Consider the following 27,244-nt stretch of genomic DNA (forward strand, 5'->3'; position numbering starts at 1 on the left):
AATATTTGTAGCAAGAGGAAAGGTAACAAAAAAACCCAAACTAGAACACATCCACATTATGCATGCAGATAAATATTTTGTTCTGAGACAAGCTTTTTTTTTTTGTTACTGGAACATCACCAGTTGTTTTATAACAAAAGCTGATTTTTTCAACATATTTTACAACTCTTCATCAACACTTATGAAAAGGAACCTAAAAAACCGTGCAAGATATTCTTAAAAATCAAAAAAAGGAAGAAAAGGAAAAAAGCATCTTTTGTTCAGCTCCTCTCCGCCCCCTTTGGCTTCAGTTTTATGCAACGCTAAGGAGAGTAACAGCTGCTGCGCTGCCTTCAGCGGCAACGGGAAAAGCAAACAAGTTCTAACACATTTAACACCAGGGCTGCACTTCCTATTTCTGTTGAGGGTGTTCAGTAACACGCTGCTTTGAAATTTCAGCCTCTGTCTGTGGCTGACAGACATCTGACAATGCTTTAATCATACCTTGACCAGCTGTTCCTGCTTACGCTCCAGCTCTCGGATTTCTTGGTTGAGAATCACTGCCACATGCTGTGGCTGGCTTCTGCATTTATTACAGATCCCGTACTGGGTCAGTTCATCACACACGGGACAGTGTAAGGTCGTGAAATACTGCGAGATTGTGCCTTTGCGTCCTTCCAGCTCACTGCGGGCAGTGGAGGCAGTTTTTTGGATCTGTTTGACAGAAAGTAAGAGGTAAGGAACTTTGAAGAGAGCAGCTTGCGTTGTTCCTAGATTACGCAGGCATTTTTATGGAGTACGGAAGCGTAACGTAGCCTGTGGGGCACGGGCCCATATGCAAACTCTGAAGGTGGATTGCAGCGCTCTGAGGAGCGCCTGCCCACACACTATGACCTATTTCACAAGGAAGCTCACCAGAAGGGAGAAACAGAGTGACACTGCAGAAATCCTAAATCATGGGGTAAATTCCTGAGCTCATCTCAAACCCCGCTTCCTGCAGTTGTTCATCTGTGTGCTGAGCTGCTGCTCCACATGCCCTGCTGCAGCTCCGGTGGCTGCAGTTTTGGAAACAACCAGTTTAAAACTTCTGGTGATTCTTAAGAAAGTGTTCCTGCTGCTTTGGCATTGCCACATTTTTTAGGAAGAGGATCCTCAGAACATCTTGGAAAAACAAGAGTTCCAACACTGACCGTACATTATTTAAATTAAGTACAGCCTGACAGATCAACCTTGAACAGAAGGATCAGAAGGAAAAATTGACTTGCTAAATGAAAAAATCACACAAGATCTAAGAATCAAGCCTGCATGTTTAGGCATGAAACCACTGCCTTGTAAAAAACTGACCTGCTCTGTTACCTCCCACAAGCCTCGTCCTGTGAAAAGCCACGATAAAACCAAGCGCTGCGTGGATGCGCTGCACACGTCATCTTTGTTCCCAAACGCACTTACCCGTGGCAGTTCGTGGTACCAGCTGAAGACGTCGATGCCGATCAGCGAGAAGACCCGGGCCAGCGGTGGCAGAATTTGTTTGGTGATGTAGTAGGTGGCGTTCAGCCGCAGGTTGGGATCCTGCAGGACCTCGATGGGCCGTCGCACCAGCTGGATCAGGGGCAGTCCAGGCATGCCATACACGATGACATAGGGCACTCGCTCCCCGACTCGAGGTTCAGAGCGCCGGTCATAGGCAAGCATTCTCCTGTTCAAAAACACCTTTTACAATGCACCCAGAGACAAACTGCAAGCGAGCAAAGTAACTGTGAAACTTCCCCATCTGGTGATATTTCGTAGCTCTGCAGAAGGCCGAAGTTGGTGTCTATTAGGGAGCACAGGACCAAGTTGTCTTATTTGTGATCTGTCTCAGGATCAGACCCAAGTTTTAGAGCCTGGAACATGAACACTAAAGACACCTCCTCTTTCAGGTCGCTTGGATTTGCATGCTGGTTGCTTTCTAGCTATCACTCCCTCAAAGAAATACATTTATAAAGAGCATTAAATGAGCTCAGGCACATGGAAAGCAAAGGACTATGCATTTAGAAGGAGGAATTAATCCAGGCGAGGAATTTTACGTATTTTAAAAGCTTGGCTTAATTTGAAGATATATTAATCAAGGTAAAACTGGCAAAATGTACCAGTTCCCATTACTTATTACGCTATCTAAGTTACTTTTTAAGAAATGAAAAATTATGCCTGGTAATGTGTTTCACAGCACTGAGAGATATTAGTATTACATTTTTTTTTTTTTTTTTTTTTTTAACTCTAACATATGCAATATATCTATGAGTGATGAGCAACGTTTTTGCTGCTCATCAAGCCCCTTTACATAAACAAGGGCATTGGTAGCAGCAGAGGACACGTCACAATACAGTCATGACATGTCTCAACAAGAGACCTTACTCTTGAACGTGCCTGGCTTTTTCCAGGAACAAGGAATGGCTTTCCAGGACTGCCTGATACCTGATCTCTCTTCACACACAGAAGACAGTCAGGGCCAACTGCTGCAATAATATCTGAAGGAGACACCTCACTGCCACCTGGAACTTGCCAGGACAAGGGTTAAGGGGAAAATCTATGATCAGCACTTCTTAATTTTATTACCTGGTGATTTCCAGGGCTGGTACACAGGATCCGGGTCTGTAAGCAGAGCTCCCTCTGTACTCCTTTGCAAAGATGAAATCTTGTATGCTGGCTTTTCCTTCCAGTAACTTCATGCACTGATTCTGAACGTACTGTTTGATCTGACTTATGTCACGTGTTTCAAATAGCAGCTTGATAGAGCACTCAAGTATCTTTACAACCAAAGGAGAAAAGTTTATTTTTAACTCAAAAATCAGTAATTCCAAATAATTCAGTTAAATTATACGCAAGTATTAATACACCATTTAGGAAAAGTCTACGTTGTGAACTAGGATGTTAATATGACAGCAGGTTGCCCTCTCTTCCTCTCAAAGACATTCATAAACATGTCACCGAACAACTTTTTCTCAGGTTGACGCAAACATGAGCCTGCAATTCACAGATTTTCTTCTCACACTAGTTCTTTTTGTAAGGAAAGAGTTAGACATTTCTGAGAGTAATTTACATTTATAAATACAAGGATTAAGAAGAATATGCCTGGGACACTGGACAATACCAAAGATAGCAATGCAATCCCAATGTCAATCAGTGAAATTTCGCATCTTTTATGACATAACCATACTCAGATGCTGATATTGCTTCAGCAATTACAGAGGTTTTTCAGAGTACGACACATTATTTTTCCCCTGTCATTTAAGATGTTTTATTACAACTTTCTGACTGCCTCAACAAACAAAAAAATTGGGATTAAAAAATAAGAATGGAAGTAAATCGGAAGTGGTTACCCTTCTTACTGGGATAAATTTGTTTTGACTTAAGAACAAGAAATTTTTCTTTTTAAAATCCCAATACACAGCTTAACATAAACAGACAATTTTATTTTAAATGAATTATCAGCTGAACTTGATTTCTGTAAGTGAGTCATTTAGCAAACAGCCTTTGGGGAAAAGTCTGCCTCACTCATCTTGGAATTTAACTTACTTCCCTGTAAAGTGAATTGGATCAAGGATGGTCTTCTAGAGAACTTACATGGAACTGAGGGTTTTTATGTTTTTTTTTTTTTAGGGGCCAAAATATAGTAATTGTTAAGGTGTAAACTGCAAAACCTTGTAATGCTGCACAAGTCCTTCAATTTGTTTTCCAAACTACTCATACCAGAAAGACAAAGTCTCAGACAGTTAACAAAGACTAGAAACCCTGAGAAAAGATAAAAATGCAATGAAATAACTGGATACTGTGATTTTGTTCAGAAAGAATGCATGAGTGTCTTACCTTGGAAACAGCAGGACAGGAGTCCCTTCGGACGGTCTCTATGCCTTTTGCATCAAATACTGGGTCCTTCTGGTCCAGTGTTTCATACATGTAACCCACGTACCTCTTCTTAGTTTGCAGGACACATGGCAAGTAAACCTGGAACGGTTAAGAAGAACATAGCCCAGTCTGACATTTGTATTTGTTGACAGTAGTGAATATAAGGTGGCTCTGAACACAGAGGGTTTGAGGGGTTCGGTGGTGTTCCAGATGCTCTATCTTTAAGGCTGTGTATAGTATGCACTTTACTCTTCCTGTCTTAGGAGGCCTCCCGAGGAAAAAACCTCAGTATTTTGACCTACAAGTGAATAAGGGCACTTGAAGTGAAGCACTTGGACACCTGCTCAAGCGTATCTTTACAGCTAGTAATTTTTCTGACTAATTACTCCTTCAGCTTAATGACGTGGGATTACCTCAAAGAAATGGGAAGGGTCTCTGTGTATCAGTCAGCGAGGAAAGGTTGCTGTGCCTTCCGCAGGTATTCTGACTTTTCTTGTTAATATTTTTCTACTGTATTTTCACTGAAAAATGGCAATTTGCTTATGAATTCTGATTGAACCTCTTGAATCAGGTAAGTACTTTTAAAATCTCTACAGCATCTGAACTAATTACTAGTGACTTTCCAAGGATAAAATTCCACGAAAATCAGTAGCACATTGCCTTGCTCTTCTATGGCTTGCAATCATTAGTGCTTCTTTCAAAAGCCTGCTGAATGAATGTGTATGATTTTTCATTTTATATGTATACGCCTCACATGGACATATCCTGAAGTGTGCTAAAGCTGACTGAAGAATAAACATCTGGCTGGGAATTAGTGTACTGGAATCACTTCAAGGGACGGTGTACATTTTCACTACCAAGTTGCCCACATTTGTTTGGTAGCATGCATATAATATCAAACTGAGGGAGACATTTCCAAAACTTGATGAGAAGGGAATTTCAAATTGCCTGGTGCTGCCAGGGTAACAAGCTGCCAGGCATCCAGATGTGAAAAAGGGAAGGTTTCTTTTTGTGCTGCAGAATGCACCACTCCTCTGACAGGGTCACTACAGCATTAAGAAGGAGCTGGCAACATACACACGGAAACAGTATGGTGCACGACTGCTGTATATCATTACACCAGGTTAATGTGCAGAAAAATCTTTTATCTTCACATTGTTCTTAGGATAACAACACTTTCACTCAACACACTTGCAGTAAAACATCCTCCTTTTACCTTTTCAAACTTCAGTTTAACAGGTTTGGGGTTTGTTGCTGTTACAGCTTCGGCAATTTCTTGACCAATCTTGAAAGACTGCTCCTTAGTTGCTCCTTTCAAGAGTACAAACATGCTGCAAGAAATCAGACATAGGAAATAAGAACAAATCTGTTCAGCACAGTTCCTGAAGCTTTTAAGCTATAGCATCCTGGTGGCAAGGCAAAGACGCAAGTTGTTAACAATTCTGTTCCTTGCCCTCATTTTGAAAAGCCAAAAAATCTGAGAAAATTCAGTGTTCAGTCTGAGATCAGGAGTGCCAAAGGCATGATGAATGCTGGAGTTCTCTTGTAGGCAGGGACTGTGACGGCTCCAGGCACTGCAAAACTTCTGGGTTCTCAGGAGAGAACTGCAGAGAGCTCTGGGTACGCTGTTTGTTTTCCCTACGGCCAGCAAGAGGATTTTGCTTCCTTCTCCCAGCAGTAATTTTTTAGCATGTCTGAAACTACTATGAATTCAGTATCTTTGACATTTCAAGTCTTTCATCAAATTTGGCTGAAATCATTCACCGGATTCACAAGTCATTACAGAGGAACAACCAGCTAAGCTGTTTCCCATGGCAGAGAAATGATCCAAATCTAGCACCAGAGATGGATAAGCCTACTGCATGGCCATCATTTGGAAGACTGATGGACTAAGAAAGGGGAATTACTTATATAATGTATTTCATGCAGCATATCTTTGCATACTTTGGTGGCTGCTTCTGAACTGATCTGCTTATGAAACTTAGAAGAATGCCTTCCTCTGAGCATCAACATGTGATACAAAATATATTATAAATCACTCTGTTTTCCAAAATAAAAATGGCATCAGAAACAGGCACAAAAATGCTCATTCAATAAAGGTGACTTGTATTGATTCACACCTGAAAAAACGTGTTTATTTTTCCTCTCCTTCCTGTTCCATAAAATTTACAACAGAAAGAAAATCTTCTAAGTGCTTTCTAAGTGTACTAAAAGAAACTCCAGGAAAATGAACATTCTTTACTTTGCATCATTCTGCAAGACAGTAAGCAACATCCCAAAGAGAGTTCGTCTACTTTTTCCAGTATCATAAATCTTGTTGAGACAACAGAAACAAATACATATGAAAAACTATTAAGATTTTAAAACATTGTAAGGAACGGTCTGCGAGTTACCTGTCAGTATCACCATAGACGACGTGAGCACCCCATTTTTTGGTATCATTCACCAGTTTTATAGCACGCTCCAATGTTTCTCTGGCTTTGTGGACAATGCTATCACCAAGCTGCAATGTCAAAGAGAAATTGAAAAGCTTTATTTTACTGCTGAAACCACTACTAGCTCTTGGTAAATGCTGGTAACTTGGCTTGATCTGTTTATGAAAATTATTATATTGAGATCATGTGATGTATTTTATCGTTTAGAAGAATATAATAAAAATTAAAAAGGTTGCTTACGTCAACCCTAAAATAGCAGGAATTAAAGGAAGAATGATCAAATTGCTACCAAAGAAATGAAAATAAAATTTAGTTTAAAGTTCTTTAGGCACATGAAAAGTATAAGGAGCAAGAGAAGATTGCTTAGGATTGTTCTCTCCAGTTCTTGGATTCTGCTGATTCCTCCTGGTATAACAAGTATCAAAGAGCTACAATGTTCGAGTTTATTTCCACCATTAGAACTGTAATGCAATCTACCTTTGGAGAGATTTCTACAGAAATGCCAACTGCAAATGTGTTTTTTACTAGGAAAAAGAAGATTTTTTAAGGACAACAAAAACAGTACTACAGATAAACAGCTTTTATGATGGTACTTTGATTAAATGTTTCAATTAATAATACTGTGTTATCTTACTATGTTTTAATAATTGTGTCTTTCCCACAGTTTTTCTGTGTTGTCATCTGCAACCCTTACCTCAATGCATGGCATTCTTCCAGAAAAATTAGCAGCAGTGTAACCATATGTAAAATTAGCTATATATTTAAGACCCAACTGCCGAGCTTCAAGCATTCGAGTTATAGCCTTGTCATGCTTGTAAGCCTTCATTGACTGTTTCACCATTATCCTAGTCTTCAAGATTTCTTCTAGCATTCTTGGCAGCACACCTTTTCTTACCGAAGGCTGCCGTAAAGGGAACAAAGAAAAAAAAAGTGTTAAAAAGCCCAACCTAAACAGTTAAGAGTAAGGAAAACCTAGAACGATTAGATAATCACCGATAAGATGAATAATTAGCAAGATGCTCCAGGCACCAATGGTTTGGCTCGTCATGGAAATATTACAAGCAACACAAAATATATGCAAAGCTCTTAAGGGCAGGGTTAATAGCTTTTTGTTGTTTTCATCAGCCCTGCTAATGTAATGTTTAGAAAACCTTATTAACTAAAATGGGACTTCAATAGTTAACTCACTCTATTAAATCTCAAAGTGCTAAAAGGTAAAGGAAAATTATCTTTTAAAAATTCTGCAAGCCTTCTTTACCTAGAATTTTGTTTTACATTAAATATACATATACTGATGACTGGCTAATTATTTGTATGTGCTCCAGGCCATATTTATTAATTTCATTATATATCAGCCAGCAGTACACACAGCATAAAATGAGAACAATAAAAAGCAAGTCAGGGAGTTTCATCTCCCAAACCACGACTCTTTGTCTAGGAAAGCATTGTGCTTTTCAAGCAGGAGAAGAATGAAGTGTTACACGCAGATAATTACTGTTTGATCCCCAAACTGCACAAGTAAAATGCAGTTTAATTATAGATGAAATAAGCCTTTGGTATAAATGAAAGCATGAAGATGACATTTTGTTTTTTGAACTGTCAGAAGTTCAGCATGCTGACAAATATCAACAAACACTGGGAAATGAGAGCCTGAGCCTCCCCCCTCTTCTGTCTGCTCTTAATGCAGCAAAATATGAACTACAACATCAATTTGATCTTAAGCTAGACAACCAACAGGAAGTAAAAATGCCTGTCACAGAGCACTAATGTCATTACCTTGACAAAAGCCACTCCACTGGGTGACACTGTGATATCATGCCTAATCTGGTAAAGCAAGTCAGGAGGTACTCTCAGAGATGTGCAGCCGAATTTGAATGCATCGTATCTAATAGAGAGAAAATTAAATATGAAGATGATTCGTTCATTTACAGCCCAACGAAGCAAAAGCATCAACTCACATTAAAATGCTCATAATGCCAGCAAGGACAGAATGACAAGGTACACATCTCAGGTATAAACAAACACACCATCATTTACATTTCTTAGCAACATGCAAAACACTCTAGGAGGAAAGTAGCAATATATGTCTAAATTCCACGCAGTGTAATTTACCTGCCCTGTGTTAATACATTATTTCCAAATGCTGAGTTAGTGGAAGCCTCTAATCGGACCCTAATCCTGTATGCAAACCATGCATGTTTACCAAGTAACATGCTGCATGTATTTTCTTCCTACAACTTCAGAATTTCCAGTCAGAAACTTGAAAGCCTGCTGGTGACACCTAGTAATCACTGCATGCATCTTCCCATTCTTCCAAATATTGTTTTTATAAAGGTAATTATAATGAGAAATGATTTTGATTTATTTTTTTCAACTAACAGATTTACTGTTAATCCCAATAAAAGGTGCTACATAAAATAATTGTATTTTTTCATTTTGAGTAGTTAAGACAAGAGTGAACTGCAACTCTTAAAAGGGGACAAGAATTTATGAAGAATTAAGAATTAATTAGAATATAGAATTAATTCAAGAATTAATACTAGTCCAGTTTTGAAAATACAGTAGATTTGTTTCAATTTATTTTGAAGCAACATTAAAAACTAGCATCGACACAGCAATGCAACATGTGTACACACATGCACATGCACACAAATTACTATTATTATTTTAACAGAACAGAGCCTAATTCTGCCATCAAAAAGCACATATTGATGTGCATGTGTTTGTGTGTATACACACATGCACACACCCCCATGGTTGATCTTTACCATCTCATAACAGAAAACGGTGCTATTCATACATATCCCTAATTTCCAATGACAGCCAAGGGTTCTCAATATCTTACAAAGCATGCTGAAGTCTCTACCGAATCAAAGTTTTGAAGAAAAAGAAAAACAACTTACTTTCCTAAGTTTTCAACATGTCCCAGGCAGGTTGAAAAACAGTAGTTGTACGCTATCACAATGGAAGGATATAATGACTGGAAGTCTAATACAAGAACTGCGTTGCTGTAGAAGCGGGATTCTGGCTCCATTATTAAGGGAACACATTGAGGGGCTTTCATCTGAGCTCGCTGCTGGATACTGGGTGTCACAGGAATATAATTCATTGGCTTTGCAACACGTAGCATCATGGACTCCACACGATACTGCAAAACAGATTGGATATTGTCATTACAACTATAATTTCAAAAATGTAGAACAGATATGGATGTATTAAAATTACTTAAATATGCACTTAGATTTCCTGAATTTAAAGTACAAATAGTTTTCCCAAATAAACAACTATACTCTTATTTTTAACATATGTTTCCTATCACACTTGGAACTTTTCCTTGTGTTTCCTCAGCATTTAGCCCTAACCTTAAAAAACAAAGTACTTCTGATTTGTATCTACAGGAAAACAAACAAACAAACAAACATCCAGCTCAAGGTAGAAATTAAAAATCCAGCAGTCTACCAAAATATTATACAACAATGCTACAGTCAGTGAATGAGCATTTGCTAATTTTAATTTTTGTTAGACTTACAGAACATTTTTAAAAAAAGATATACTGTACAGTTGGATTGCTTACCATTTTCCATAGGAGTTTGCACAGAGATTTTGTTCAAGAAAACAGAAAAATGACAAGCAAGCTGTGTAAGTTAGTAATTGTACTTCCAAGTTTGTGACTGTGCAAGGTAACTACAATATACTTGGCAGCAAGAGAACCAAGGGAAGAATATGTCAGCCCACTTCTAAAGTCATTTTTTGCATTTAAAGTTTTGTTCTAGGTACCATGATTTCTCCCACATGATGCCACAAATACTACAGGAAGGATAAAATATCAGAAAGTTTAAGTACTTTTACCTTGTTCAAGATATCACAAAATGTCATCTACGGAGGCTGCCACATTAGAATTATCTCTAATCATTTATATATTACTACAATGTTATAGTAAGGCTTTGAAAGCACTAATAGCCAGGTACTCACATTATTGTATGTATTTACAATAATAATAATAATAAAAAACAGCTGAAAATTAAGTATATAAACGTCAAAGGACTGAAAATCCTCATTTGCCAAGGAACAATCCTACATAATCCTAAAATCCTCTGCTTTGTCAGCAACTAGATAACTCTTCAAAAGCCCTCTGCCTGCTGCTGCCTTCCTTGTGCACGTTTATCCAGTGATGAGCTGGTCATGGAGCAGAACTGTGCAAAAACTATTTTTTTTTTCTATTTTTCAGCAAGTTCTTCAACCATCTGACTAATAGCCTATATGCCTATGACCACCTTATGTTAGACTTGATTAGTCTGCTATAGAATATCCAAAATAGCTTAACAAAAGAAAAGAAAATCGCCTTTAGAACAGTCTTGTAAAACTTAATGAAAGAAAAATTTTGAAAAGAAAAACTTTAAAATAACTGAAATCCTTTCTTAGTCCAGAAATCCTTTCTAACATCTCTGTTTCAGATAAGGAGAAAAGGAGCATCTTCCTAAGATGCAGTGATTGTTCTTTGGAGTGAAAAAAGTATTATCTGAGGTAACTTGGAGTTGTTGCAACTGCCATTTCTGTGATCTAGAAAGTTTCAATGATAAAAAAAAAAGTGCACAGAAGGAAAGAGAAAAGAACAGTCAGGATTGAAAATGCTGCATGTTTCTGTTGCTCACTCCCACTCACAGCCATTTGAGAAAATGACAGGCAGAACAGTCTTCACAGGCTGTAATCATGATAGTTTAAGCGTATCTATGCTGGCGGTACGCCAGCCTACCCTTCCTGTCCCTAACTGTGCGTTTCTCTTCCCTTGTGGTACTTTTTTGATAGTGGGGTAAGCCAGTTCAGGGAGCTGAACTGGTGAAAAGCCCTTTCTCCTCACCTCCAGCTCCCCACCAGTAAAAGAAAAACCAAAATAAAATAAGGCCAAGATAGCTTTGTACCAGCAAAAACCTCTATGGGGTTGAGAGATGACACAGGCAGTTGCAGTCTCAGAAAGTAAGTGGCAACATTTTAAAACTGGCTTTATTAATTTTGTTTTTTTTTTAAATCGTTAAGGCACTGACATTCTTATTTCTGGCTGGCTTAAGACAATGTTGGTCTGTTTAGGACATTAATTTTTAAGTTGTCTTTCTCTTGATAGAATTTGGCAAAGTAATCAAATCCTGGTCAGCTAGCTGAATGTCTATTAAAAGCAGAATGATGGTAGGAAAGAATTATGGTAGGAAAGGAAAGACAACAGAAGCAAACGTGAATAAAAGTAATTATCTCCTCAATTCAGGTGCTGTTCAAGGCTCATATGAAGTCATGAAAACAGCTTAGTTAGCCTCATCAACCAGAACCTGGGCAAGAAAAGCTTTTGTAATTAACAAAAACTCCTAGGGTCGCAAAGAAAGAGAAGGGTAAATCTGTCCTGCTCACTTTTCTTCTGACGCTAGTGTGAAGTTAACAGAACCGTGCATCTTGCATGACACATGTACTTAATAAAGCCAGAGCCACTTTTGTCTCATCAAATCTTGCCCAGTGGTCTGCTTCTCAGGAAATGTCTTTTATAACATACTCAGTGTAGCTTTGCCTGCCATGGAAGAAAATCATTTCACCTTGTGATTATAAACATAGTTGATTAAATTTCTTAATGTTTTATAAAGTGTTCATTTTCAGACTCATATAAGTGTGAAAAATATCAACCCAAAATGAAAATTTGGTGCTCTCAAAGTCATTAGAGAAGACTCAGTGTAGTAGTTGTATTTGGGGCAGTCTTAACTATTTTTAACAGCTACTTTTAATCTCTGGAGACTATTACTGTATTTGAATTGCCTTTCTTTACGTTTCAATTTCTTGTTGTACAAAACATTCCTCCGACCTTATGAAAATACATACGCTGACTCTGAAAATATTGAAGAACTAAAATGTTTTGGAATGACTATTTTGCTTTTGTGAAGTGTAAGGTAAACTAAATCTTACCTGGGAGCCTCTTGTTAATACATGTAAGAACTGAATGCCAAAAAGTCTTGCCATTTCACTTGTTCTGTCAATCAAATCCAGTTTTTCTAATAACTGGAGGTTCCCATGGACCCGGCTAACATAATGATCAACCATTTTCCATCTGTGAAAGTGAACACCTTGTTATAAACAATCAGGACAATGCTGCTCTTTCTAAGAAAAATGTATTTTTATGACAGCTTATTACAAACGAGCAAATAAAATTTCCCACAGGACATTTTTATACAGCTCTTTCAGAAATGTGGCACACAAGCATACACTTACCCATTCTAAAGATACACACAGAATGTGGTATAAGAACCTAATGCTACAGGATATCTCAATAACATTTTATATCCTGTTTGCCTTACCACCCTGAAGAATTACTAAAATAGAAACCTGAGTTTTTCTTCACCTGTTCATGTTTGCTTTTTTTCCTTCCCAAGTGGAATTCTGTGGAAACAACCTTCTGTATTTGTTGAATATAAATTTGTAATTTCAACACTAGGCCAAGTTTCCACATAGTCCAAAAGTATTTAAGAAAACAAATACATGTTACTGAAGACGTTCAAATCAGTACTCGCACTATTACTAATTGTTGACATGACACAATACCAAAACACTCCAAGGAAGAGTGAAGCCCATTGTGATACATGTCATATACAGATATTTTTAAGCAGCTACAGTTACTCTCTGAACATCTTGTACACTGTTTTGTACTATTCTTAAGCCTAGCTGGCTTGGCATGTACTGTGAAGTAAAACAGAAACCTGACAGTTCATTACAAATCCTTCTGATGAATACTACATACCAAATAAAGACCTTACAGAACTTCAGAACAGTAGATCTATTCAGATAAGTTGAGACTGTAACTGCAAAATAGCTTTGCTTTTTTAACTAGAAAAACAAAGATATCACATTGAGGGTATAACCATACAATAGAACACATCAGGACAGCAAAGCAAGGTCATGTTGCTGTATGCAGACTGTTCGAGTACCTGAGCTAAACTGGTTATTTCTATCTATGCTGGTTTTAGCTTATACCTATACAACTCTAAGAATCTGGCCTTAAAAAGGACAAATAAAAAAACTTGTAAGAATAGATTACCTGTAGACATCTGCCTTGTTATCAAACCAATCAGAAAGAACTCGGAAAGTAAATAAAGGAAAACGCTGATGAAGAACATGAAAGCCCACATTTTCAAAGGTGTAATTCATTAGATTCACCTGAAAAAAATGCAGAGAATGTGTTAACATGCATAATGTCTTTCACAGTCAAAGAAATCTATACTTTTTAAAAATGGTAACAACTAATTACCTTTCTATGAACATTCTTTGTTACCAAAGTGTATCAACATTTATATTTAGAAGTCCCTAACTATTTACAAGTCATGAAAGAACATCCCTCATCAAACGAAAAGACCACATAGAATTAAATAGGTCACAAAGATCAGTTTGGTCAGAACAAAGTCTGTTAAGACTCAATCAGCTGGATGTTGAATGTAAGGTCACAAACAGCAGAACGGGTATGAGAACTCAAAATAATTTCAAGTATTTAATTTAGTACAAGCATCATACTAGCTGACTTGCTATAACTCGTAAGTTGTTCTCAAGACCCACAAAGAAGTGTGAAGGAGTATCACTAAGAAACAATACTGGAAGAGAATGGTTTCAGTATTTTACATTTTAGTGCTATGCAAAATCCATTCTCACAGAGTGGCAGACAGCTGTATTTGAAAGGGTATTAAAAAACCAAAAAAGAAAAAGGTATATAAACTATATGAAATTTTCAACAAACTCTCCAATAATTTAAAAAAAAACACATAAATTTAACACACTGAACTGTTTTTTAACATTACCTCATTTCTCATCATTCTCCAAATATTTAAGGTAATTCGCCCAACAATATTTATTTCACTCATTGTATCTGACCCATATTCATCCAGCTCAGCTGAAAATCTGTTCTCCTTCTTATCGTCTAAAGACATTAAAAGAAAACACATTTAGACAAGTTACAGTACAGTCAACATCAGATCAAGTTATCTCTGCCCATCTGAGCTGCCGAGAAAAATAAGAATTCCTAAAAACTGTTACTGTTTGTACAAGATAATTTATTTACCAGTCTTCCATAAAATTGCTAAATAAAATTCTTCCATGTTTTTGCAGTCTTGCACACCCTTCTGAAGATAACTCTTACTTTGGGTTAATTGAAATGGTGTCCATGGCAATATATTCTCTGTAGCGAATATATTGGCTAAGCAGTGCTGAATGTTACTTAAGAGCTAGTTGCATGCACGTTAGTGCACAATACACACACATGAGAAAAATGATCTCTGTCCTAAGGAGTTTCTAACTCCACGTTTTACTTTTCATGATCTTACACAGTTAGAACCAAGTCATGGGAGAGAAAACTCAGCACCTTTTATATTGTGAAAGCAAAACAGAGTGGGAGCAGGTGGACATAAGTTCTGGACAACACAAATGGATAGAGAAGGATACAGGAAGAAACAATCTGACCCTTTCTGTAACAGTGACTACTGTAGAGGAAAGAACCTCTTATGCCTTTTTTTTTGAAATACTACTACACAAGAGAGGACAGCTCTTTAGGTACATGTCTTTCTTTCAGTAAAGCTAAGGCTACAGCTTTGACATTCCTTCCTGAGTTTACAAAGATTTTTTTTTTTAAATGCACAATAGAGTTTAAAATTCAATACGAAAACACACTGTATTGTTAGATACATTAATCACGGTGCTTTTAGGGCTACCTCCACAAACCTCCAGCCTTGTTCCTTCTTATTAGTTTAATGGAAGAAGAAAGCATTTTGAGGCAATTTCCCCACAATTCTACATTCATATCCATTTTTCAACTGTTGGTTGTGTATTCTCACTCTATCAGATATGTCTGTACAGCATCCTACTCACAAAAACTCACAGTTGCTCTACAGCTGGTATGGGGAATATCACCAGGACCATTTGAGCCTCTCTGGAAACAAAGTACAGAGAAGAAGAACTGGGCAGTCTTCCTACCTTTCAAGTGTGTGAGATGAAATGAAAAGAAGTCTCCTCTCATCCTCTGTTCCCCACACCCTATCTTTGAGTTGTGATGCAAAAGAGGAAACAGGAGGCCACAGTGCACACACAAAATGCCACTACGCACAGGCACAGTACTCACTTCTCTTGTGGTGTGTCCTAATGACTTATGAATAGTTCGCTTGTAAATGGCAGAGGCAGCACCAGACTCAGCCAATAAAGCAAAACCAGAGAGAAGTCCAGCTTTCTTTTGTTAAGTTGAAATCACGGGAAAGGGAAGGAAAAGTACCTTCCATCTTTATTTCAATAGGAGGAAAGAGGAGCATGCTGCTTGAAGGAGCACTTCCTGTTCTGAAAATACAGCATGTGAAGAAGGGAGGGAAATATGAAGCATAGGGGTTGGAAAAGCAAGAGGAACATAGATGGGGTAAAAACCATGGACAAGAAGGCCACAAAGCAACACAGAACACACTTGTATGTTTATGGTCATGCATGCAAGCCAACACTTTTGGCACGACACTTTTGGGAGGAGTTCAGTGTGAATTTCCTTATCTTTCTCCTGTGATTCAACAACAACAACAAAAGATCAATTACTTACCTTACAATAACCCTGGTTCTTAGAAATATTTTAAGTGTTACATATTCCACTTCTGGGTGTACATCTAACACCTAACACAAGAACTCATGTACTATGAATAACAGTGCTGTGGAGATCATGTCTATGTCCTGCATGCCCTCTTGCACTTTATGTCCAAAGGTATCAAGTGCTACAACCCTTTATTCCTTCACTAGAACTAAACCCAAGCTGTGTAGGGAGGACTCCAAAGGTGTAGGGATGGAAGCCTGACTCTGAAATACATAGGGACATCACCAAGAACCAGACATTTCCTAGAGAGGTAACCCTTCTTCAAGGAACTCTTCACGTGTATTCCACATCTAGTAATTCGAACAACAGCTTATGTTATGAAGGTGTGTACTAACGAGAGCTTTGCTGATGTAGCTGTTGATTCTGCAACAACCAAAGTGCAGGCAAAGTTGTCTTGCAAGACAAAAGCTGTGATTCAGCCTTTGACAACAAAAGCAGACGCACGAGTTGATGAACTGAAGTTATGAGCCCATCCTGAAATGAAAAGATGGTTGAGTCGTAATTCCACAGCAGAGCAGTAAGCCCTTGTGATCTTTGGAGGTTTAGGAAACCTTTGAGTGCAACACTTAGCATTACTCTTCCCGAAGAGATTGCTAATCTCAAGGTAGGTCAAAAGGTTTTCTGAACATCCTTCAATACATCTTAAGATTGTACCCAAAGGCATTATTATTGCAACCACTGTATCACCTCAGTTCAAGCCATCAAAGGAATTTAATAACAAGGTTCATCCAATTAGCTATTTTTCCTGCAGCACAAATTTGAGATCTCTGGACTGAAAAGAGAAACTTGTTGTGACCTTTGATGACCAACTCACACTTAAACTGTTATGTGCTCTTGCTTTTGATAGATTAAATGCTTAGAAATAGAGTGAGATCCAGTTACAAGCAACTTGCAGCTGAAGACGTGAATTTGTTCTTGTGTTTTCTTGTCCCTGGGTGGTCCCTCTAACTCAGACATTTTCTAAACAAGTCATAGGTACCAAGAGTATCCAAAGTTTTGAAAGTATAAAAGGAGTGCACAAACATTCAAACTTCAAGGAAGGAGTGAGTGAACTTAGCTCCTCTAAAACATGTTCTTATCCTGCCCAGGCAGATAGGATGCCAACATAAAAGATGCTATTGCTACGTTGGTAAGTCCAAGGATGCAACCATCTTGGTATCATGTTCTACCATGTACCCAAAAGCAGATGCCTCAGAAATAGGGGAAGCAAATTACAGATAATCTCTCTAAAGCTCTTCTAACTTCTAACAATTTGCAGCCTCCTCGGCCAGACATTACTTTCATATACACAATAGTACCCAATGGATTTTTCTTCCAACAATTTCTCTCTTGTAGCTAACAATCTTAAAGCATTCATAATATCTTCTGGCAAGGAGCTGAATAGTTCAACAAGCCAGGGATGAAAAATCAACTCCTATTCTGCAGCTGCCATTTGCTAGCTTCATTTGATGATTTCTGGTTCTTGTATCAGAAAAAAAAAAATCACGATCAACCAAGCCATATTTCCCTTTATAACCCTTCAAGATTTCACAGGATTCTTACTGAGCTCTGTCTGTTCTGGAATCATACTTTCCTAAATCATTAGCCACATTTGACTTACCCTCCTCCTGTTTACCAGTTCTCCTATATCCATTTTGATGGGCAAGAAGAGGCTAGAGCTGCACTATTTGATCTACTAGCACACTACAGATTTTTACATGTATGTTTCTTGTTTCCCATTTTCTTTTCTCCATAGCTTCTAATAATTCATTTGCTCTTTCAACCATTACAGAGTAACAAGACCAAGTTTTTAAAAGGACAATCACAGGCAAGCACTTCTTATTTCATGGCTATTTAGTTTCTGTACAGATCTCTGACAAGAGCCCTGTCAAAAGCAGCTTTTTTTTTTTTTTTTTTTTTTTTTAAATCTTACGTCCCTCATCCACATCTTTTTGACAACTGCAAAGAGCTACAACACAGTTTTTAGGCAGTTTTTCACTTCACAGAGCTATCTTGAATTTTCTCATGGGCAATATATTTATCCAGCTGTTCACTAATTGCAATCTTCAGAATTATAGTTTCTATTAATTGGCTAAGTACAGACACCAGGCTTACTACTCTCCTGGATAACTTTCCTCAGATTCTCAAGAAAAAAAACACCACCACAAATAGATCTTTTTCTGAATGCTGAAGGAAAGCACCAGCAATTGGAACAGTAGAATTTCCCTGAAGCACAAGACTGGCTATTTAAAGCAAGGCTTTTATTACAGGGCTGCTGACCAGGACAAATGGTGCCCAGCAGCATCTTTATGTCCTTGTAGTCCAGTCAGAGAAACCGCGTACTATGATTGTGGTGGTTACCCTGAATGACACAGATATGACTGAAGCCAAGGAGAAGCAAGAGGAAGTAGCAGAAGCACCACCAAGAACTGAAAACTGTCTGTAATTTCTTTATGCTAAGGAATTACAATGAGAACTAACAGCAAAAGATACACAACGCACAGAAACAGGGACTGTTCTTCAGTGATGAGCTTCAGCAGCTCTACACCCTTTCTACTTTGGGATGCAGCAGAGCATGCAAAATGGGGGCCTGGCAAGAAAACACACGCAACTATTCAAAATGAGCTTAGGTTCATGCATAAAGGACACACCCAGAAGTGGAATACAGAAGAAATTTCAAGATTCAGAAAACACCGAAAACCGGCATCTTTTTGCGTGGGTGATTATAGGTATAACAACACAAGAGCAACAACAAAAAAGAGGTCCATATGAAAAATTACTCTGCCTTATTTATGTGTTTATTTTTAGATTTCAACTCTTTTCTGTTGTAACTGAACTGAAACCCTACATAGTTACTTACCTGGCACACGAGAAATCATCTGGCATAAATCAACATTTAATGCAGCAGCCCTCTGCAAGAGATAACCCCAGGAATGCATCTGGACTTCATAGCCTAACAAAATGTCTGGGTCATATCTAGAGAGGGGGGAAAAAGGAAAATGAGCTTCATATTGTTTAAGAAAATATTTTCCATGAGCAGAGAACAAATAGGATTTCATTCTAATCATGGTCAAAAGAGCATTTTCATAGCATTCAAGTGAAAAAAAAATAGGAGTAGTATTTTCATTGGGAAAGCAATTCTTTTTTATATACTTCTGTTAATTCAGCCTTTACAAATAAAGAACAAAATCTAGATCTATCAGGTTTTAGGTATTCTGTATGAAGTGTGACTGCCTGCAGAATCCACAATGAGGTGTAGTCCATTCCTCAAACTTTGCTGTATTATTTTTCTTTATGAAACAGAACAGAATTTTCTACTCGGCTACTCAAATGTTTTGCAAATACCAGTGTGTCCTGCACGATGTCGTGGATTTTATAATAATCAGAGGACATTGCTGGTCCTAAATGATGACCCTGTTGGGAAAGTTACAAGTGACAGCTGAGTGAGCTGTCAGCGACATGAGAAAGGCAACCTCATCTGCCAGTTCTATTTAAATACCTCTTACTTTAAGGTAGCCTTTTCTTTCTGTAAGATACAAAGGAAAAACTGATTTTATGCTGTACCTCATGCCAGGTAGAATATTTGACTCACTCAGGTATAGGAGAAAGACAAGACAGTTGTTTTTCAACACTGTCACTGCCTATCTTCCAGTTCAGGCCTCAGAGAGGAGTTGACTAGACAGAAGGACAAGCAAGGTGGTTTCAAATCAAAGTGCAGGTAGGAATTAAGTCAGAGGAGCCCGTTTCATCTATCTTTTGAATAGGCACTATTAATAATGGAAGTCATGATTTGGGCAGCTGGTCACTTGTAGGAGAAGAGATTCTTAAGAATAACTTTGTTGTGCTGGGCAGAAAAAGACTGCCCAAACAGATTTCTGTTCTTTTTATAGCAAAAAAAAAAAAAAAAAAAAAAAAAAAAAGCTGGGTTTTGAGTCCCAGCAGGCAGGATTCAATACAGCTGAATGATGACAAGGAGGTACAGGACTGCACAATATGTGAGGGTCCTGTACCCACAGTCCACGCCCAACTCCACAACAGGATACAGGCTTGTAAGCCTTGGTTATGGAACAAGTTGGGTGCCTGGCTTATGGACAGGATCTCTACTTTTTACATCCTTAAACACATCAAACATTTGCTGATTGCTTGATATAGGAGAATACCCTTTCCCCACATCCTAAGCTAAAGTTAGGTCACAGGTGAGACAAATGAAGATTTAGACTTTCATTTAACATGGAAGTGTCTCCTTGCTTATATGTCCCAGCCAAAGGTGCATGACAACTCTCTCTAAAGTTAAGCAGCTACTCTGAGGGTAGCTCTACAAGAGGCTCTCCACATGTCTGCCACAGACACTGACATTTTGTGAAAAATATATAGAAAAGTATCTGAATCGTCTAACTCGGTGCGACCATCTCCTTATTACAGTTTGGGCTTTTGCATCACTTCGGAAAAGCTGCAAAAACCTTTTTAGCATCTACTCCTACCTTTGAAAGAAAAGCTTTTATACAATTTTTGTTAAAGTAAATTTTTGATTTCTCACATTCTAAAGACATTAAAAGAACCAGCACTATGCATTTGGGGGATGTTTTGCTATTTGCTTTTAATGTCAAATGAATGATTCTTTGTTTCTGGATACAGGTAACGATCATCTGGAGCAATAGAAATAAAAATACTCATTTCTGTTCTCCATTCTAACAGTACACAGTGGCACAAAACCAAAGTTACTTGGAATGGACAAACAAATGAATTTAGCCTGCAGTTTCTTCCAGCTGCAGAATCGCAGTGTCAAGAACGATCACTATTTGCTGATCAACACAACACACAATGATTGCCAACTGAGGTTCTGAAACTATGAATAGCTTCGATCTAAGACTTGAAACCAAAAGGAATCCTATAATATTTCATATAGTCATACAATAAACATTAAAAAATTAACGTATTTTCATGCTAATTCTTGTAACTAAACTATCCAGGTACCAGCTTTATTTACATTCATATTTGAAAACTGGTTTCACACTGTCCAACTTGGAAAACGCTTGTGTATTTTAAGCAGGTCAAGATGTTACACAGACAAGTTCTACAACAGATGCATGCTTGAAGGAGAAACTTGTGAAAAACTGCTTATGTGATAAGAAAACAGCATCTATTATGCCATGGGTTGCTTGTTCTCTTACTTCAGTTCTGAACAGAAAGGAGCGTACTATTTGGAAGCAGCAAATCACTGTAACTATACTAGCAGCTACCACCTGTGATGAAGGAAGTGTTTTGTGTTTTACTTCCTTGCAGAAGTAATGTATTACCTCCCCTCACTTCCTACTTATTCAAAATTTGGTGGGTATTACATTCTTACTGCAAATACTCCTGCTTGTATTGCAACTGAATATAACATTCAATCGCTTCCTGCATTAATCTTACTTTTAAGCTAGTGAATAAAACAACCTCTGTAAACCATGTGCATGTAATCTCAAGAATTGTTTCTATGGTATGCTTCAGATGGGAAGATGTTCTACATGATGAGACATTAAAACACTTCAGTTCATGTTTTCAGATATATGCTTTTTCTTACATGAATAAACTGCTGGTCTAACTTAAAATACGTACTTTGACACGGTGTTAGTGTAAATTTACATAATAAGTTGGAAAATTTATCATTCAAAAGATTAAAACATGAATGTGCTAGTTTTGAACTCAGTCTTGCATTGGCAAGCTATGTAAAGGTTGCCTGTAATGGCACATTACTGAGTCAGAGATTATCCTCTGCAGTGTATTACCTACCCTGCTTTTCCTCCCCATTCCAACTAATGTAGGCATCTGAAGTTTTATAAACTGATCTCATTATTGTCAATGAAGAAAAAGTTTACCTTTGGGTAAACTATCCCTTATATTTTAGCCACCTCTCACAGAATAAGATCCTGTTCTTTCCACTTAACATACACTGTGATGAGGGTACTAGCTATTTAGATACTGACTATTAAGTACAGATTTCTAGCTTTCAGTCAGATGGCCCTCGTATAAAGTTATCTACATGGAAAATCAAGGCAGAGTAGCGAGCAAATGGTAATTTCAGACTGTAGTGTAAATTCCCTGTAAACATGGGGACATGAGATGCTGCTATTTCCTGACCATTTTCTTGCTGATCAGCTGTTTCAATTTATGCAGCAATATTGCCCTCTCAACATTGCCAGCGTGTAATTGTAGAGAGCTCCTGCAGTATTTTTTTGGCTATTAGAGAACAGGTGCCTGGAGCTAAAAGATGACATTATTTCAAATGGAGAAAAGAATAGGTAAACCCAAGGTTTAGCCAACGTGGGGAGAGCTCAACCAAAGTTTATCTGTCTCTTTCTCTCCCCATTTCATGTTGTGCCATAAAGAAGAGAGGCTGTGAGCTAAGGAGAGGACAAACCCATATTCCTCATTTTCCTTTCTCCCTATTTTTATAGTATACTATCCAGTTGGTCTTCACCACCAGATTAAGCTGTCTTATTAAAAGAAATTGTAATGAGACCAGTGTTTACACCTGCAAGAAACTACTAAGTTGCAGCACTGATACTTGAAAGCTGTTGGCTAGAACTAACATGACAGGAATATGAGGTGTGCCTGCCAACACAGTGCTCTTTTGTTAAAAGGATGGGCCCTGATACTGCTTTGCATGCTGTTGCCAGTCTCTCTGCAAAGACGAAAAGCAGCATTCATACTGGCAGGATTTAAACACGACAGCATTAGCATTCAACTCATACATGCTGCAGGGAGAAGAAATAAAATTATTTTCCTTTCTAGCTAAGTTGTATGTGCTGTTATGCCATCTCTTCTACTTTCTCATTTGATAATTTCATGAATGAATTCTAAAGCTCCCAATTATGCCTTCCCTTCTATTATGAGTCTGCTTTTCCTGACTGTTATTTTTCTTCCAGCTAAAATTGAGAGAAAAAGGGGGAAAAAAATTAGGCCAGACCTACAACACAGACAAAAGCAGAATACTTGGTGACTCAAACATGTAACTGAAATCTCAGAACATTTTCCCAGTTTGCTCTGGACAACAAAAATCCATGAAGTTGACAAAGGACATTAAGCAGGGATGTTTACAGGAATACTCCCCAGAAGATGGTACTAGCCTGGGAAAAGAAGGTTAGATTAACAAACACATCTCTATTTTGTACAGGAAATGTTGCTAGAGCATTTACAGAAGAACAAACATAACGCATTGGATTTAATACAAAATTTTGATTAGCATAGTATCTTACAAGAAAAACATTAGACAAAACATTTAAACATTAAGTATAAACAACTAAATAAATTGCAAATGATGCATACTACCAAAGTTTAAAGAAATTCTTATAGCTTTATTCTGTTTTTTGTACTTTTACCAGAAACTACTTCCATGGGGACAAAGTGCAGTTGGTGGCTAGTGAGTGACAAGTAACAGTGAATCTACTACTTTCTTATTTAAGCCCATTCTATTTACAAATCCTCTGTGTGTCACAAAGATGGGGACTGTGCATTCCCACATAGATTCCCCAAATCTTGCTCCTCTCATAATTGCAGGACCAGCCCTTATCTGCTACCTGGTGGTATTTGCACTTACAGAAGAAAGGCATAATTTGCCTTAAACTGAAAGAGAGGCCCAGACATTTAATTTCTCTTTCATGGGAATCCACTGCTCCATCAGGCTTGGATATCTCTAGTTTTCCTGCCATTTTTTTTTTTAACCTCTCCAAGACAAACATTCCTGTAGCATTCCCTTCCCTTTCCTCCAACAGCCAGCTTTTCTGTGTTTTGTACAGACTGGTTTATGGAGCTATGTGAATGTGTTTACCCATCTTTGTGCCCTTAGATTCAGAGAGGTAGTTCTGTTTTACTTCTTTGCAAGCAGACATTCTTCCGATTTTTCTCCTACTCACTGCAGCTGACACCTTCTGATAAAGAGGGGGTCTATTCAGGATGGTTGTCCAGGTAGCATCACAGAATGCTTTAATACAGCAATACAGATACAGGCTCCATATCAAGGGAAAAAAAAAAAAAAAAAAAAGGAAAAAAGAAAAAAAGAAAAAAAATTCCCCTATTGCAAATCTAAAGAGCATACAACTCCTGTACTTGGCTCTCTGTGCTACCAGATCGCTCTCACTGGCTGCATGAGATGGAAAGGAGGTTGTTTCTCAGTTGCGTTATGCCAGCTTTGAGCTCTGGTCCTACTTTCCTGTTTACAGAGGACAGCTTACCAAAGATGGGAAAACTGGACATATGTAGGTGAAGCTTCCTCTTAAACTCCAAGACAGCTGTCAGGGTACCAAGAACCACTTTAATTGTGCCTTTCTTTGTTGCAAGTACTTGTTGTTTACTCTTCCCTGCCTCCTCCAAACTCACGTCTCTGGCTCTTCATTTCCAACTGCTCTCTCTCTCAACCTTCAAGCAAAGCAGTATTTCAGTATCTTTTAGAATTCTCAAATTTCCTGTGCAATGATGTGCTTTCTTTTAGCTGCTCTTACATAGATTTTGATACCCACACTTGTATGTACTTCCATTTCACAGCTGAATCACACTCAGTAATAATCTAGAAATAAAGGTACTTATTGCCCTCAATATTTGGACAAATATGGTAGTTTTCAGCACAGACAAAATCACTGATCGTGATTCCAGACAAGGAACAATCAAGTTTTCTTCTGCTCTACAGACCTCAAGATGACAATTTCATTTGCCAACTGCCCCAAATTAATTAGAGACAACCTCTAACTTCTATTCATTTCACAGGAGAACAATTAACCTGGTGTTTAAGGCCTTTGCTTTGTCTTGTTGGAAAAATGCTTATCTTGCTGTGCTCATTCAGATCTAGTAAACAGTTTCACAGTGGAATTATAACTCAATCCAACTTCAGCTAATCAATTCCACTGAACTTTCTGAAGCAATATTTGTCTTTGATGAACATACAAAACAGCAACTTTAACTCCACTATAAAAATTAGCTTTGGGAAACACTCTTCATTGACAAAGGACCAGTGATACAGCCCAAGAATAAAATGTCATCAAGCATTAAAATCTCGCTGATCACAGAATCATAAAACGACTTAGGTTGGAAAGGACCCTAAAGATCATCTAATTCCAACCTCCCCATAACTGGGGATCTCCCAACCCTGTAGTAGAGATCTATCACCCTAGTTTATTTTAGCATCTCTGTCCCTCAATATCAACCAGCACATTGTAAAGATTATTTGTATAGCTACTCTGTGTCATTTAACATTTGTGGATTTCTGATGGAAGAAGAGGCTGCTGAGCTAAGTGATAAAGTAGTATTTGCTAAGTTGCATAAAGCAAACCTTTCCCAGAATCACCTCTCCTCATCTGTATGCTGAAACAGTGGTTAAGAATTCTATAATTTGCTCTACCAGAATTTACACCTATTGACAAAAAGTGACAGAATCAACCACTTCTAATATTCAATGACCTGAACAAAGGCCTAAACAGAGAAATGAAAGATTGGAACTTGAAACAAATGAGTATGTTCCACAACGTCACATATATGAAATAAGAGCAAGAATTAGGCCAACTGATAAGTGAATGACTAGAAATGGGAACAAGAATTCTTCAATTGGACAGCATAAGACAATTCCTCCCACAGATGATGTACTCTGTTCGGTGTACCAACAAGCTGGTATTGACAATCAAGACTGAATGGAAGTTCTGTCATTCACTCTAGCCTGATGTATTGCTCCATGGGCCTCAAGTGGCAATGCTTCTTGAACATGGCCTGATTGTTTTCTTTCTCTGACCTATGAGACCTTCTATTAAGTGGACCTACCAGAATAACCAGAGTACCTAGTCTGTGCTGGAAAAAAAATAGCTTAAAAAGAGCAACAGAAGCTTATTTTAGAAAAAAATCCTGAAGCTGAAAGTTTTCATTAAAGCCATTGGCTTGTTCATTTCCTCTTGAGGAAGACTTCAGCAGTCCACTACTTTTTAATCAGGCAGTTTTACAGTAGTTCTTCCATCAGTTAAAGCTACTCTGAGCCTAAACCCTTATTTTGTGATTATGAACTATTTACTCCAGCAAAATGTCATACTTCCTTTGGCCCATGCTACAGAAAATAAGAGGGAAAAAGAGCTTCGGTTCGTAGATGCGGTCCAAGTTTTAAAAGCATGTTCATAGAAAATTCAGTAGAAGTTTGACTCCTTAGGTCATATTGCATAGATGGAGAAGGGAAGTAGACTAAGAAGAAATATATCAGTCTCCTTCTCCATAAATAGATCAAATCTTTTGTATTCTGGGAATACAAGTTATCTAACTCAATCTTTGAAGATAAATTTGTTGAGTCAAAAAGGTTTACTAGCACTGTGTGGAAAGAGAGCAAATCTTATGAGATTTGTCGGTCAGTAACCTAGCATAGTCCATCTCGGAGTACTACAAAAATTGCATGCTTTTTTCATCCAGTAATGCATTCAGTATGCACAGCTGTAGACTTCTTCTGTTCTTCAGCAACAAATATATATCCTAACTGCTCATTTCTCTCTCCTATACTCACTCGTTAATGTTGCCCACAACTGGTGGAGGATTTTTCATTTATTGGCAGCTTCTCATTCTCAGTATTTTTCCTAAGTTTGATGGAGCACTAGATTTCCAAGAAAGAGAAAAATAAAATTATTTCCTTACCTGAATTTTGTCTTCTCTGAACAAGGATCTGCTGCTCTGTCAGGACCCACCCTGTGCTGGTTGCATTCAGCAACTCTTTTTGTATTCTGGCTTCACGGGGTTGGTCATTGCCTTTCTCATCAGAGGTTTTCTGGTTGGAGAGAGAAAGAATTGCAAATGTACTCTGCCTAGTACACATTTTTTTCTTGAGCCTGTATTCCAGCAGGGTGACTCTTAGTTTAAATCTCTTTATTTTTTCCTTGCAATTTCAAGGCTTTGCACTTCTGTCAGTAGGGCCTGAAGGCCTACTGTGGTATTGTGGAGTCTGTGGTTCCTACCTGCTCACAAAGCCAAGGGCTGCAAAACAGGCCTCCCAGCCTTGGTGAAGATGGGGAAAACCAGCAGTTTTCCAAGTCTGTTAGAGCAGGGGATTTCCATTCAGAGAAGACAAAACTAATGAAGGAAAATAATTTTCAACTACTGGTTATTGTAATTTGTCCACAGCAGTTTCAGTATCATGTAGGGTTTTTATGCCTTGCCTCAGAGTCCCTAGAAAAATTCTTCCTGTCTAAGGGGTTTTCTGTAGCTCTCAGCACTGTTAATATCTACTATTCTGAGAGTTTGAGAGAGAGATGTGTGATGAATTCTGGTATTAACAGGAAAGGTTGTATGTTAAAGAAGATTACCGATATGGCTGATTAGTTTCAAGACTGTAACT

General features: G+C 38.0%; 1 protein-coding gene across 2 annotated transcripts in view; it reads right to left on the reverse strand.

Annotated features, from left to right (window-relative positions):
* Window positions 1–27,244, reverse strand: part of REV3L (REV3 like, DNA directed polymerase zeta catalytic subunit) — a 119,670-nt gene that overhangs the window by 5,000 nt on the left and 87,426 nt on the right. For both annotated transcript variants that reach the window (XM_084513582.1, XM_084513583.1), the window contains 13 exons: window positions 18,773–18,888; window positions 14,117–14,235; window positions 13,366–13,484; window positions 12,240–12,381; window positions 9,203–9,447; window positions 8,076–8,184; window positions 6,994–7,200; window positions 6,258–6,367; window positions 5,081–5,195; window positions 3,826–3,963; window positions 2,575–2,765; window positions 1,429–1,675; window positions 484–693 (listed from right to left, as the gene is read on the reverse strand). In XM_084513582.1, coding sequence (XP_084369708.1) covers window positions 484–693; window positions 1,429–1,675; window positions 2,575–2,765; window positions 3,826–3,963; window positions 5,081–5,195; window positions 6,258–6,367; window positions 6,994–7,200; window positions 8,076–8,184; window positions 9,203–9,447; window positions 12,240–12,381; window positions 13,366–13,484; window positions 14,117–14,235; window positions 18,773–18,888 — 2,068 coding nt within the window. The remainder of the gene's footprint in view (window positions 1–483; window positions 694–1,428; window positions 1,676–2,574; window positions 2,766–3,825; window positions 3,964–5,080; window positions 5,196–6,257; window positions 6,368–6,993; window positions 7,201–8,075; window positions 8,185–9,202; window positions 9,448–12,239; window positions 12,382–13,365; window positions 13,485–14,116; window positions 14,236–18,772; window positions 18,889–27,244) is intronic.

This window comes from Aythya ferina (assembly GCF_964211825.1).
Source record: "Aythya ferina genome assembly, chromosome: 3".
NCBI classification, from domain to species: Eukaryota; Metazoa; Chordata; class Aves; order Anseriformes; family Anatidae; genus Aythya; species Aythya ferina.